Source organism: Lethenteron reissneri, chromosome 26 (genome assembly GCF_015708825.2).
Source record: "Lethenteron reissneri isolate LAM-NWPU_2019-01 chromosome 26, ASM1570882v1, whole genome shotgun sequence".
NCBI lineage: Eukaryota > Metazoa > Chordata > Hyperoartia > Petromyzontiformes > Petromyzontidae > Lethenteron > Lethenteron reissneri.
In genome coordinates this window covers 5292617-5307196 of record NC_083804.1, presented here as the reverse complement: position 1 = coordinate 5307196, position 14580 = coordinate 5292617, and the positions used below count along the sequence as shown (strand labels likewise).

The 14580-nt window shown below is 41.9% G+C and overlaps 1 protein-coding gene across 2 annotated transcripts; it reads left to right on the top strand.

Moving 5' to 3' along the window:
* Positions 1 to 395: 395 nt before the first annotated feature.
* LOC133347536 (CD82 antigen-like) lies at positions 396 to 14120 on the top strand. Of its 2 annotated transcripts, none has more exons than XM_061559876.1 (9): positions 396 to 467; positions 772 to 863; positions 3415 to 3487; positions 4294 to 4421; positions 5349 to 5423; positions 6637 to 6747; positions 8701 to 8892; positions 10289 to 10372; positions 12132 to 14120. In XM_061559876.1, the coding sequence occupies exons 2-9, from the start codon at positions 798 to 800 to the stop codon at positions 12201 to 12203; spliced, it is 801 nt and encodes a 266-aa protein (XP_061415860.1). In that variant the 5' UTR covers positions 396 to 467; positions 772 to 797; the 3' UTR covers positions 12204 to 14120. The 2 variants fall into 2 exon arrangements, with proteins under 2 accessions (XP_061415860.1, XP_061415861.1); XM_061559877.1 differs by lacking the exon at positions 396 to 467 and adding an exon at positions 511 to 665.
* Positions 14121 to 14580: the final 460 nt, after the last annotated feature.

The following is a 14580-nucleotide window of genomic DNA, read 5'->3' as shown; positions in this document are numbered from 1 at the left end:
ACGTTTTTTTTTAAATCAGGCTACATGCTACTGGACATCTGTATGAAAAATAGCTTTATAGCTCCTCCAGTCTAAATAAAGATTCCGACTCTGACAATTCCCCCACCAATACCCTAGGCAACATTGCGCAACTTTTGTCACGCCTTGCCACATGTCACTGACTCTGGCACTGCACACACAGGGTGGTCCAGATGTCTTGTGACCTCCCCCCACCCCCTCCCCCACACATTAAATTATCTAAAATATATATTTTTAAAAATACATAAGGTTTATTTAAAACGGAAATGAATGTGGAAAAGAAAACAAAAACACTTAGGGCGTCAATTAATTCCGGGAGGGGGGTGGGGTCACAAGACATCTGGACCAGTGCACACTGCGCGAGAGTTGGTTGTTGAAGTCGCCCTGAGGGCGCTTTGGGTTTCCGCAACTCTCCTGGGCAACGGAGCAACACGGAACTGTGGTGGCAGGTACAACCTCGTCTTTCCTCATTCCTCCTCATCATCATCTTCGTCTCTTTATTTCTCTATCTCCCCTCCCTCCCTTTCTTTAGAGCTGATTTTTGTGTTTAGTTCGTTGTCCTTCACCCACCCCCCCTCGCTCGCACCTCTACGATTAACACGGTTGGGCAACGTACGGCGCGAAAGAAAGTCCCTTCATACGGTGCTGTACGTCTCTCCTCTTCCCTCATAATCATCACCACGACCAAAGCCTCTTCGCCGTCGCCTCTCCTCACGCTGTATTTGTCGTCGTCGTCTTCTTCTTCTTCTACAGGAAATCTCCACTCGGAAGGCTTCGCGATGGCGTCCCGGGGATGTCTGTACGCCACGCGCTACCTCATCATCATCTTCAATGTCCTCTTCTTTGTAAGTGCTTGCGAAGAGGCGGTCGTGGTTTTGGGCATGTACGCTCGTGATCGATACGAGGGACATTGAGGACGGGGTTGGTGGGTCGTCATGGGATGAGAGCCATGGTGATGATGTGGCTGAAATGATGCCCGATTTATTGGGCATCGAGGGTGTCTGTGGGACCTTTTGTTGGCAGTTTCCAAAGTGATGAAAAATAACAATAGGTCTTCTTGGTTCTTTCGGTAAAGTCGCGTAGAAGGGAAATAAAAAAAATGTTGATTTATTTTATTTTATTATTTCCCTTCTACGTGTTGTGGAGTGACTCATGCTGCCAGCTGTCTATGGATGCAGAGTTTGGTAGTACTGTACATGTTGTTGACGTCGTTTATTGTGAAAATTCGGTCACAGTTCCTATGATCACTGTTTCATCGCTTTTATGGCTTTATTTTGGTGAAGTTTCGAAAAGTTTTTTGGTTTGGCCATGTTTGTTTGTTGTAGTACAGAGTTAGACTGATGTCCTTAATCTAAGTTGTCTTGTGGTTGTTGTTGTTGTTTGACTTGCATCCCACTGGGAATTTTGCACACAGTGTTGGTGTACGGTGCCTTTTCTGCAATATTTTGCTGTCTTTTCTTGGATTTTCTGTTTGCACATAGTCACTTTAAGATGTTTTCTTTTTCATGTTTTTGTTTTCTGTTTGTTGCGGTAGCACCCGATTCAAGAGCCGAATGACTCACAGGGCTATACCTAATAAATTAACTTGAACTTGAACCGAAAGAACCAAGAAGATGAATCCCTGCAGTCACAAAAGCTTTAAATCGAAAAATAACAATAGGTTTTTTTTTTACCCTTTCTGGCAATAAAACAGTTGTGTTAAGATGTTCAAACGCCAAATACATAAATTTTGCAAGGGATCAAGTCTGCATTAAACCGCAGATACGTGTGGCAAAACACGCGATAACATGTGATAATGAGGTGATAGTGGGTATAGAAAGCAGACTGCGAGTTAGATTATCAGGAAACTCGTTGTTGTTCGGGGTCGCCTGTGGCCTTCGGCCAGGAAAGTCACAAAACAAATTGCACTCGAACGACGCATTCACGCAAGCACCCGATGCTCCGTTTTGAAGTTTTAAAATGAAACATCTTTGAATTGTATTATGCTTTGAATTAGATAATTTTATTTCTTCATTAAAAGCTTATTTAATTTTACATCTGGAAGACTTAATTGAAAAGGACATTTCGTGTGAATTTTCTCTCGTCGTTAAGTAGATAGCCTTGCTTGGGGTTCGATTTGATGCGGACTTTCACCTGTTTCGGTTTGCGGGATCGAGATAAGGCGACATAGAGCTGCTGGCCATGCGAGAAGACCGCGGTCTGCAGATCGATTGCAACGTAATCGAACGTCTGTCCCTGTGTCTCCGTCGTTCATGTAGGGGGCGCGTAGGTTTGCAGCGCCCCCTGCATGGAAACGACGGAAAGTGTAGTGTTCATCATAGATAAAGTTGTGCGCTTATGTAGGAGTATGGCAGCACAACATTTAATTCTTTAATCTGCTTCTGCCGAGATATTTTGTGGGGTGTTTTTTTTCTACTCCCCTTCCTGGATTTCATCTTCGACTCGGGGCAATAGTCCGCATGTTTTACAAGCTCGCAGGCAAGGAGGTCGTGGGACCCACCCAGGTGTTATTGGCTACATTGGGCCTAATTAACTACAGCGTGATCAAAGGAACGCAAAGTATACAGTACAGACTTCACAGAATCAGAATGAGAAGCTTTAGTTATCCTGGAGAAATCCGATGAGCTATGAAGCTTTTGAATTCACAGATGTCCAGTAAAGAGGTGAGTGTGCTTATTTCGGAACCTGGTAAATTCCATCTCAGAACTCGCCTATTAAAATAACACTGGCTGTAAATAACCTCCAACTTTGGTTCAAAACTTTATGCAAACAATGTTGAACATCGCATCGTAGAGACAGGACATTGCTAATTTTCTGGTCATCCCAGTCCCGTCATTGCACGAGTGTCTCCCCTCGCATCCTGTCAAGGTACGTTGCCTTTGAATGCAAGTTTGCTGTTGTCCAAGCTTAGCAAAGTTGCAGTGGTTGACATTGCCACTATTACATGGTGAATGAAGCTTGTGTGTGTGTATATTTGCGTGCATATGTGGGCACTTGACCCATTTCATACGTATATTTTAGACACTTTAAAGATGTAGATTATCATAAGTATAATATAAGTATAATCATGAAATGCCTTTTTACTTGGCCATAGTATGACTGAAAACATCTGTCTCGGACAGCAATCCTCAGTTATGAGGATGACACTACATACTATGTCTAGTGTCATTGGTGTTGGATGTACTTTGACCGGCCCACTTTTTCGTCGACTGAAATGGTGATGTGCATTCAGATTCGGGTGTGTTTCAAACCAGAAAAATTCCAGATTCTTTTTTTTAAAATAAAAGTATAATGAATTATCTTCAAAACGACACTGCATAGTTATTAGTACAATTTTGAAATTGTGACTTGAGTTTGCCTAATTTGTGGAACTAACCCATTTGTACACACATGCAGGTGCTGGGCTTGATCATAATGGGCTTTGGCCTGTGGATCGTATACGACCAGCAAAGCTTTATCAACACCGTGGGTGAGCCCTAAAACAGTACATTACATTCGTACAACAATGGCTATTTATCAATAAGTGACGTCCCAACTTTTGAGACTGCGTTAAGTTTTAATGGTTCACTGGCAGGAGGTCAATGGACAGACCCAGGTGTGTGAACTAACTTAGACAATGGACAGATGCACCCGGTGTGCTCCCATGTCACCTTGCTTTATTTTAGATGCCGGGCACTCTGCTCCTTGTGAATGTTGGTCCTCCTCCGTCCTTTAATGTTGAAGGGCTGCTATGTCTGTCAGTAGTAAATGACGGGCAACTTTTATGAGCTCTCCGCTAAAGAGGCCAATCTTGACATAGTAGATACCATTCGTCGGCAGGTCCAACAGTATGCATTTATGCACTCGTAAGGACCATGCCAGCATGCGTAAAAAAGCGTTTGCATGTTTACACATTCACTCGTTTTCATACACGAGGTACGCAGGTTGTCGTAATGTTTACTGGCCAAACCAAAATGATGGTACTACATGCACACACACTCAACATGATACACAACAAGACAAAGATCCTCCATATAGCCTGCACGTACTGTTGGGGCAAGTTTTGTTGGCATGATACACACCTCATACTACAAACACCATGATACAAACACATTGACTACGCTATATACATGCATGCACGTGTGTGTGAGCAAATTGCAAACAAAAATATAGGACATGGGACACCTGCCATGAGGGACAGTGTTTGAATCACGAAACTAAACAAACAATACATAACACCACGTGTTCACACACATTCTGAGCTCATTCTCGAAACCTTCTGCCTCTACCTTGCAGTAATTGACGGCAATGTTGAACTCACCATTCCAGCTTATGCCCTTGTTGGCATAGGCAGCATCACATGCCTGGTGTCACTCTTTGGCTGCTTGGGTGCCAGCAAGGAAGTGCGCTGTCTACTGGCTGTGGTGAGTGAGACTACACTAGCACCACGGTGTGGCACAGCACAGCTGCCATTACTCCACTGAGTTGGCCGGGTTTGGTTAAGAGACTAATGGTTAGAGCCAATACCACTGAGATCCTGGAATAAAATTCCAAACTTGTAATGAATATTATATTAGCTTACACAAGATTAACACGTTTTTCAAGTATTTTTTATTGCACTTCAGGAGGATTACAAATATCCAAGAAACATGGAACACTCCTGTCCAATAGGTCGTTAAATCAAATCAGGGAATGTCCTTGTAAGATGATGCTGCAGAATTGCTTCTGTAGTCACTTCAGTTGGCTTCTCTAATCAAACACAAAACAGTGCTCCTTTATTTGTCTGTAAATTATGTTTTTTTCAAATTTTAACTACGTGCTCAAGATCTCAGTGGGCCTGGCTGTGTGTCACGTGTCCTTTATCACAGCCTGCTGCTGTGCATGTCATGTTTTCTGTGATTCAAAGCCGGAGTGGTAATTCTCATTTGGGGTGGAGAGGTGTCGCAGTGGCCAGCACACTTCGCTTTATGAACCCATCAACTTAAGTTTGGTGGCCAATGGCTAACATCAATGGCAAGCGATATTTCTTGCACCCTCCCCTTCGCTAACTAGCACACAGCATGGTGAAGTATGATAAAAACAACCTTGCATGATCGACCACGGCATGCGGAGGCTTCCTTTCCTGCATTAGATTGACACAGGGCTGTATTTCTTTTGCCATCAAATGTTCTTCGTGCTGTTGCATAATTTATTGTGTGCTGTGCCTTATATTCACGTCTGATTTTGTGGTTGTTGCATTTGTCGTACTGTGCGCAGTTTCGTGCGCTGTGTTCTGTGTCCTGTATTTTTTATTTCACGTCTATGAAGTGGCGCTCATTTGCCATTTTCTCTGTGCTCGCTTCATTATGCAGTACTTTATATGTCTGGTGGGACTGCTCGTGGCCCAAGTGGCGATAGGGACTGTCGTTTACATCAACAAGGATAAAGTGAGTGCTTTCACACCAAACGATGTGCCATCAACATACATACATACGTACCTACCTATCTCACACATTGTCAATGCTACATGCGTATCTTGAACACTATACACCAGGGTTGGTCAACTTTAATTTACATTGTGTGTTGGTGGGTCATCTGACATCATAGCGTCAGTACATGTGACTGCTAATCTGTACTCCTTTTCTTTAAGTCTATAATTAATCTTGTCTTTCTCTCTTTCATATCACTGTTCTGTTTCTGTTGTCTACAGCTCTCTCATTTCTCTCCTGTTACTTCTCTTTCATCTCACTAATGTATCTCATTTCTTGCCAAGCCATATCTCTCGGCTGTCCATAGCTTTGCTGACCACTCAGAGAGCCAAACATATTTTGCACGCAACATACTAACTACGTCTTATTTGCCATATACACACTGCACAAAACATACAATGTGTTCATGATGAACCACAACTATTACTACATAGCACAGAAGCCATTTTTTATGGGCATTCATTGGGTTACATTATCCTTTCATCACACCGCGCTCCCTGTTATTCACCTCTTCATATCACACTCCAATTCTACTCTCCCCATCACATCTAACTCCTTGATAGTAGTTACTTGAGGCTCCAGTTTATGGGGTATGTAAATCTCCACCAAATTTCAAGTAACGTTGTGAATGTGCTTTTAATAAATAATTGAAATACAGAGGAATGTTTTGTAGTTAGATTCATAATAAAAACAATGATGCACCATTGCCAGCCTTTCATCAGAACATTTCTGTGAAGCTACATGAAGCTGATGAAGCCAATGAAGCTACTGCCATCACATTCCAATTATCCAGTTAAACTTCAGATGTTTCTTCAAGCTAAGAAACCCAAGGTTCCATTTTTCTCTATCAAGCTGGTACCACGAGCCACTACTGCTTCCTACTGCTAGTTGTTGGTCTCAGCAGTCACCAAAGATTGTGCAAAAACAAAAAGCACATTTAAAATAGATTCTGCACTCGATTTCGATAATTCCAGCTTTGAGACTGTCATGCGACAAACGTTTCTTGGAAAGTTCTTGATGGATTCTGTTTCTTAGCATGATGTCGAGAGCACAACTAGAATACAATTTGGGAAAACAAAAAAACAAAACCAGTCACCATCATACATCACCTCACGTCACCGCACATCTCTATACTTGACCGTGTGCGGCGTGCATGCGTGTTGTCATGCAGATCAACGACAAGCTCAACGGCGTCGCATTTAACATCATCAAATCCTATCGGAATTTGAGCACGGAGGATCCCCTGCACACATGGAACCTGTGGGACAGCATCCAGCAGAAGGTGTGAAATCCTGGGGTTCAGGGGTCATCGCTCGGCAACTTAGCAGCGACACGAGACCCTTGGCTCGAGCGGCGCAGGGTCAGTCAGGCATATGGGACAGCCTTGTCACATGGGCTCTTCCACTGACACTGTAGAGGAAAGAATGCAGAGGCTGAGGGTTTAAAAATAATGGCATGTTTATTGAGTAATTACATCTCAGTTGTTACGAATCTATTTAGGCACAAGGAAGTATTTTTCCCCGTTTTTACAGCAGAAGTAAAAGTTATGTTGAGCAACTTACGCTTGACTTCGCACACCTCCACTCAACATGATAGTTGAATTAGACTTACTTGAGTTAGAAAAACTAATTTCAATTCTGTTATCTTTTTATTATTTAATTTGTTACTGGGCTGAGATAATCAAAATCTCTGCATCTGAGAACTTAACTTAGCTTTTTAATAAGTCTATAGCTTGACAGAAACATCAGTGCTATAATTTCTCAGAATGAATACTCAACGCATGCATGTTTTGTACAGCTCCTTGGGACCTCCGGGTCAAAGGTGCTTTAGAAGTGTAAATTATTATTGTTATTATTTAAAAGTAGATGGTTTTTAGGATGACCAATTTGGGCATTTAAAATAATGGATCAATCTTAAGCACGAATCTAGTTTAAAATATTTTCAAAGGCAGGGAATGAGCCTGCGAAAAATCCACACAGAAATGGAAATATTTGGCTCATCGGCTCCATCTTATTCCATGATTGGAGAAGTGGTGGATTGTGTTTAATTATGGCGGAGAGTCTTTGAAGATGGTGCCCCATCTGTACTATCTTCCAACTTTCGTAACTCGGGGGAATATCGAATCAGATGGTATCGTCTTGGAAGACCACGAGAAAGAGTTATTAGGCTCTTCACCCTTTGTCATATGGCACCACACAAGCGATGTTATGGGTATAAAATTTTTATCTGAAAAAGTGGTGGCTTATTTTGTCTGAAAGCCAAAGCTTCGTGGATTTAGTGTAAAAAGTATAAATCACCCCCCCCTCCCATCGAGAACATTTATAACTTAATTTGTAAAGTAATAAAAATTGGCACTGCTTATACTGGGGATTGAACAGTGCAGCGGTCAGATATATATTGGTTATCGTGCTGATTTGGTTCAGGGTCACCGGTTCAATTCCCAATGCTTAACATGTGCCTTTGGCAGGAAATGTATTAAAAAGTGTCTCCAGTTAAAATATCGAGGGTTTAAGACCACCTAATTTATCATCAAGTAAAAACCATTGTTCTATTGTCTGTAAATAAAGTAAATTTGGAATATTATCTGAAAGTATAGGCCCATAAATTAGGAAAACTCAGTCAAAGTTTTAAAATCATTCGAATATATCTTACAGTGTCACTTTGAAAGTTATTATCTATAGTTTTCGAAAATATGGCTTATAGTGGAATATGACAATAGTTTTACGCACACATGAAACTGAATGCACCATCAGCACCATCCAAGCATAGGTGAAAAAGTCAGTTTGTCGGAGTACATCCGACGCCGTGAAATTTCACGAGCATTTCTCTCTCATCAAGAGCGGTATACAAATAATTTATATCTGAATTACAGTCGTTGTTGGCTGATGCTTATACAAATTATTTATTATTGCATTTTACACTCATTTACCTAGAAAAGCCTCACTGGGTCTCAAGACTTTTTTTGCCAGAGAAAAATCCACGCGACCACGGTAAGAAAATGCAAACTCCAAATATGCTGCAGGCGTCAGGGTCTGGATTGAACCCACGACCTGTATACAAGGCGAGGTGTTAATTAGGGCACCCTGTTGAATTCGAACTGAAACCCACTGCAATAAGCAGCTGATGTCACTGCCCATTGATTTCCCATATCTTGAAAGTGTCCGAAGTGTGTGTCCGAATTGTTACGCTGTCCATAACTTATGAAACGCATCTGTTCTCTCCTACCATTACACAGTTCAACTGCTGTGGACTGAACGGCACAGAAAACTGGAAGGACAACATCTACATTTGTGACCAGGCAACATACCCGGATATCACCTATCCCTGCAGCTGCTTCCAGAACATTAGTCTCGTCCATAAAGACGAGAATAATACAGCCTTCTGCTTCCCATTGCCTGCATCTGCTCCCTCTGCTATTTCCGAGCAGGTAAGGGGCAATTTCGATTTAAAGCTTTCGTGACTGCAGGGATTCATCTTCTTGGTTCTTTCGGTAAAGTCACGTAGAAGGGAAGTAATAAAATAATAAAAATAAAACATAATAAAACAATTCTCACGACGTTTCGGCCACAACGCAAGCAGCCGTCCTCAGGCGAAGAATTCTTCGCCGTCGTGAGAATTGTTTTATTATGTTTTATTTTTATTATTTTATTACTTCCCTTCTACGTGACTTTACCGAAAGAACCAAGAAGATAAGGGGCAATTGTTCCTCTGTAACTGTCTCTTTTTCCCAATGCATACCCATGCATCTGTATATGGCCATACACTACTAAAAAGCAACAGTTACAAAGCCATATCTGCAGTGGCTTTGTGTCCTAAAAACACTCAATCTGGATCGGACAATATCTAGACCCCAAATATAATAATAAGAAAAACCTCATTAATGGGTCAGTCTGTCAGCCACCGCACATGAGACATTTTTATAGTACGAAGTCAGTAACGACTCATTCTGACTGCAAGGAATCACAGACTTATGGTATTGAGGATGACTCCTGTGCGACCTTATGACCTTTTGTGTAGATTTTTTAAAAAACATGACTGCAAATAGATTATGCAATCATATATCCACTAGAGGGCAGCATAAGCTCTAATGTCAGCTGAAACCAGCCTGTTCTTATTAAATGAGTGACTTTTCGTTGTAAACTAGTCTTGTGCATGATTGAAAACATCAGGATGAGAATAATTCCTTAGTCTGTTCCACCTACAGTCTTGAATGGCCTTCATCTCACTATCTCGTCCACTGTGTATGTCTGTGCTTAAGGTTCACTGCTTTTCCTCATTGCTTATGATTTGGTTTGGGTCTCATGTCAACGTGTTGATGTATTGTATTTGTGTTTTGTGTCTCTGTATGCCTCACTTCATGTGTAGTTTGTGTTGCTTTTCTGGTAGACCATCTAGTGATGCTTCTATTTTACATTGCAAACCCTCTGTTTATGATTGTGTGTTCATGCGTCTGACAATGTGGAATGTGTGGAAATGTGAAAATGCCAAGAAAAATGAGAGGTGTACAATTGTAGTTTGTTCCCTTTGCGATGCCAGCGACCTGGGTTCGGAGGTGCCAATGGTGCAATTTGATTATTGGATATCGAGGTAAACGGTCTTACAATTAAACCACGTGCCCATCATCAGCATTGGTGGATAACGATGACTGCACGTGAAGCTCACCCATCCACCCTCTTGTGTGGCAAGCTGACCTGAATAAGAATATGAAATAACAACACTTGTCCAGCAGCCTTATGGGGTTATGAAGGTTACTATCCCCTCTGTGACTGTTTGTGAATGTGTGCGTGGGTATTTACAAGCTGGTGTGTATGTGTGTTCCACAGGGGTGCGAAATGCACATCAAGGATTGGCTGCAAGCCAACATGTCTGTCATCCTCGCAATCTGCGTGGCCATAGCAGTGTTTGAGGTAACACACAAAACTCGTTGGCACGTGTCGAGACGGGTACTGCAGGATCTGACCATGTCCGTCCAGTGCTCGCCAAACTGCATTGGCTTCTGGTTGTCGATCGATTACATTAAAAGGTCGCACTCGTTACACACGAAGTGCTTGCCACAAATGAATCGCAATACCTAGCCGATCTCGTCAAGGAGCATAAACCATGACACGAACTCCGGTCATTTTCGTGGCTGCTTTTGGCTAGGCATCGAACGGTCACTGCATCGCACGCTTTCAGATGCGCTTCTTCCTTCCGATATTAGCAAGCCACTTGACCTATGCACTTCTAAATCCAGATTGAAAACTAATTTCTTTCGAATTGCTTTTTTATTTAGTTTGTTGTCCTTCCCCCGCACCTTTGATCAACACAGTTGGCCATGTACGGTGCGAAATAAGTTCAACACGCATACATACACCCACAACTTCCCCTCTTTTTGATCTACCGTCATATCTTCTATACCTATTTTGTCAAGTTCTAAACATACAGCAAGTAGCCTGGAGTTTTGGTTTATTGGCAAGAGGTTATTCTCCCCTAATAATTCCCAACATTGGTATACAGTCCAGTGGCGTTTAAAGTTTAAATATATTTTTTAGGTCTGGACTGGTCCTATAAATGTTACCATTGTAATGCTTGACTGAACGCGATTGAATTCATCCATACACGTTCGCTTAACAAACAAACCATAATTTTCGGAGGGACGCAACTAGAAAACACAAAAGTGTGCGTGCCTATCTAGGGCAATTATTGTATGTGGACTGGGATCAAAATAATGAAAGAGGGCAGGATGGATTTATATTGGAAACTTTTATTTGATAATGAAGAACAGGATAACAATGTGCCCTAAGTATATCACTAGCCGCTCCTGTTAGCCATACCCAAGAATTTAACTTAGAATGAGGGTTTACAGTGCGGTGTGCTAACCACCGTGCCACAACTCGATGTAATATAAAGGGGTGGTAATGCAATTACTTGCTTGCGACACTGCTAGAAAAGGGCCTCGACTATAGCGAGCTTTCGAGAGCCCCTTTCCAAACTGTCTAGATGCCTTTGAATAGGTGGCATCACCCACAATTTATACGACCAAAGTAACTGGTGTGTTCTCATTAAAACTGCTGGATGGACAAGGGCAGAGTGAGATTTAAGGAATGTGTTCATTGTTTCATCTGCCATGCTGTGAGATCGAATTTGGTGACCTCTCAATTGCAAGTCCAGTGTGCAATGCGTTATACTGAAGGCAGCATCCCTTGGGATGTATGATCGGTTGTATAAAGAATACGTAACATCAAATATATGGAACGCAAGTTTCATGGTGCTCCAGACTTGTAGGAACAACAGAGGAGAAAGCAAAACCTCCCTCTCATCATGTGTGGCGTTTGATGATGAGAGTTTTGGAGAAAAGCCCTGCAGGGAAAATACAAGGGAAATGAGATCAGAGAAATGTGTGGGATTGAGGCTATGAGTCATTCACACCTTTATTTTTTTTTCACGTGTCTGTTGGGATTGGTTCAATTGATTTACGCATACATTAATGTTAACAGCATTTAACATATGCTTTGTAAGTTGCGATTTAAACGGACTATAAATAAATACGGCGATGAGTGATTATTGAGCAAACGTTCACTTGTCCCACTGGTTCATATTTTTATCAATTTTTATCTAAAACTCCTGTTCCAGATTTTCCTTGGTGTCGCTCAAAGAACATTGTCTCTCCTTGTCTCCCATTGTCAGTTGTTGGTGCTGCTCCTCGCCTGTCTGCTCTACAAGAACATATCACCTGGGTACAAGCAGGCGGGAATATAAAGACCTGAGTACACACCACCATGCATCCCATTACACCATGCACCCCATCTGTAATAACTGCTTGAATACAGTGCACAAATCACACCGCTCTCTACCCAGGGCTTAATTTCTCACTTAATTTGTTCTGGGTCCCTGGTAAAAATGGAGGAGTCAGAGGAGACAGACTAAGAGGTATACTGGATGTCCAGAAATATTCCGTGTCATTGACCCAGACAGACCCAACAGATATTAAGCCCAGTTTCTACACTGGATATGCACACATGAATGCACACACGTACATTCTCTTGCTGTAGTCATACACACACACACAACTTTCTCACTTGTAGTCACGCAAGCATTCACATGCACTCCTTCCTGCACACATGCACAGATAATTACATCGTATCGACATATCTTCCTCTTTCTGCACAATGCTCACGTACTTTTATTCCTCATTTAGCCTTAAAGTCTGGAGGGACAACTGGTGTGAGTGTGAACAGTGCAAAGACGTTCATTATATACACACAACGTGTCTTTGCCTGCAAAAGAACTTCAGATCCCGTGAAAAGCTTTACGCATTGATGGTAAAATTGCTGTTTGCAAGGTTCTAATAAGGCCTGCACAGTTCATGAGGTGATACATCAAACGTCATGCATGTGGGGGCCACATTCTCCTCCCCAGCTCTGGTGTTTGTGAGCGTAATCCGGACGGTACTTAATTTAAAATGAGGCAACCTAGGAGACGCCCACACCAGCACTAAAAAAGAAATGGAAACCAGGTCATTGGGATTATAGCTCAACCCACGTTTATGCCTACCGGTTCTATCTGGGCCAAAACCTTTCCTGGTGCCTGAACAGCTTTTTTGTCTTTAGTTCGTTGTCCTTCCTCCGCACTTGCGACTAGCACGGTTGGCTACGTACGGTGCGAAAGAAGTTCAACCTACATACTGCTGTACCCGAGCTCAGCTGAGCCAGACCAAGTTAGATCCCCTGGGTCACCCAGCCTCATTCTTTCACATTCCTATGTATCACTCCCTACTTCCTCAATTTACATCACCTTGCCCCTGGTGGGTGGTGGTGGCGAATCGGACGCAATCTTAATGAATATTTTTCGATAAAGTCTAATGTACCCATAGTTGAGGTTAGGATACTTTTAAGTATATATCTAATTTTATTTGGGGTGAAGTTGTGGCGCAGTGGTTGGCACATCGCGCAATGCACTTTGCTTGCGTCTCGGATAGTGAACACAGGTGGTGAGTGATAGATGATCCAGTCCTGAACTCTTGCCCCTCTTTGCCAACCCACTCTGGCCAGCATGGTGATGTTATCGATTGATGAAGGGCTGTAAATCATCATCTGCTTTAAAAGTTTCCACTGTACAGTTTTAACACCAGTACTCTTGTTGGTTGAGTGAGGTTGGTGATATGGCATTCGTTTTGTTTACATCTGATGACAACAGAATCGACCAGCTGAAAATGGTAGTGTCTTCCAAAAAAATGGGCTCTGCGGCCTACTTGGACCGCCGTGGGGGGATATACTGCAATCAGGCCTATTCACCGACATTAGTTATGGAAACAAAGCATTAATTGCACACTAATTAAATAGTAAACTAACGCTCTTTAGGTTTATCACTTGCGTTAAGATGCCGTAGAAATGTGCCTTAAGATTGAACTTTCCCAGTACTCTGTGAATTTACACAGTTGATGCTTGATATGAGCCTCGTGTGCCTGCGTTTGTGCCCACAGTATATCGTGATACACATTGTAGACTTTTTAAAGCCAATCTTAGATTTTGCACAAGAAATTGTTGATTTCGTTTTACAAATATTTTTTTTAAACAACGTGATTTTATTATACCGCTTGTTTTATTGAAGCACTTTGCCAATCTTTGTCAGAAATGGCATTGTTTTGATTGTACTGAATAAAGTTTTTTATCCTAATACATGATGCTAGGTTTCATTCTTTCACAATATTTCTATGCATTTATAAATCTAAACTATTTTCATTCGCTTTAGATATTGGTAGAATTCCATAGACTTAATTCTAGATTTGAAGTTTTCGTGACTGCAATGATCCATACTCTTTGGTTCTTTCGGTAAAGTCATGTAGTTGAAAATAATAAATAGTTTTACTTTGCTTAAAACACTTTCCTGAAAATGTTAACGAGTCAATCTCCTTGAGAAACTGCTTTACGATTTGTGGGCGGCATATCTTGTGTGTGGGTTCTGCTGGCGAACAACTCGTACACTGCATTAGAAACACGGACCTTGAAGACAATGGAACAAAGCCTGTAAGCTGCATTGAGAGAAAGCTGAATGCATGGAGTTGAGAACATACGCAGATTAAAGACATTTAGATTATTCAATTTTTACGGACGAAAACTGAAGTGGGATACGTCGC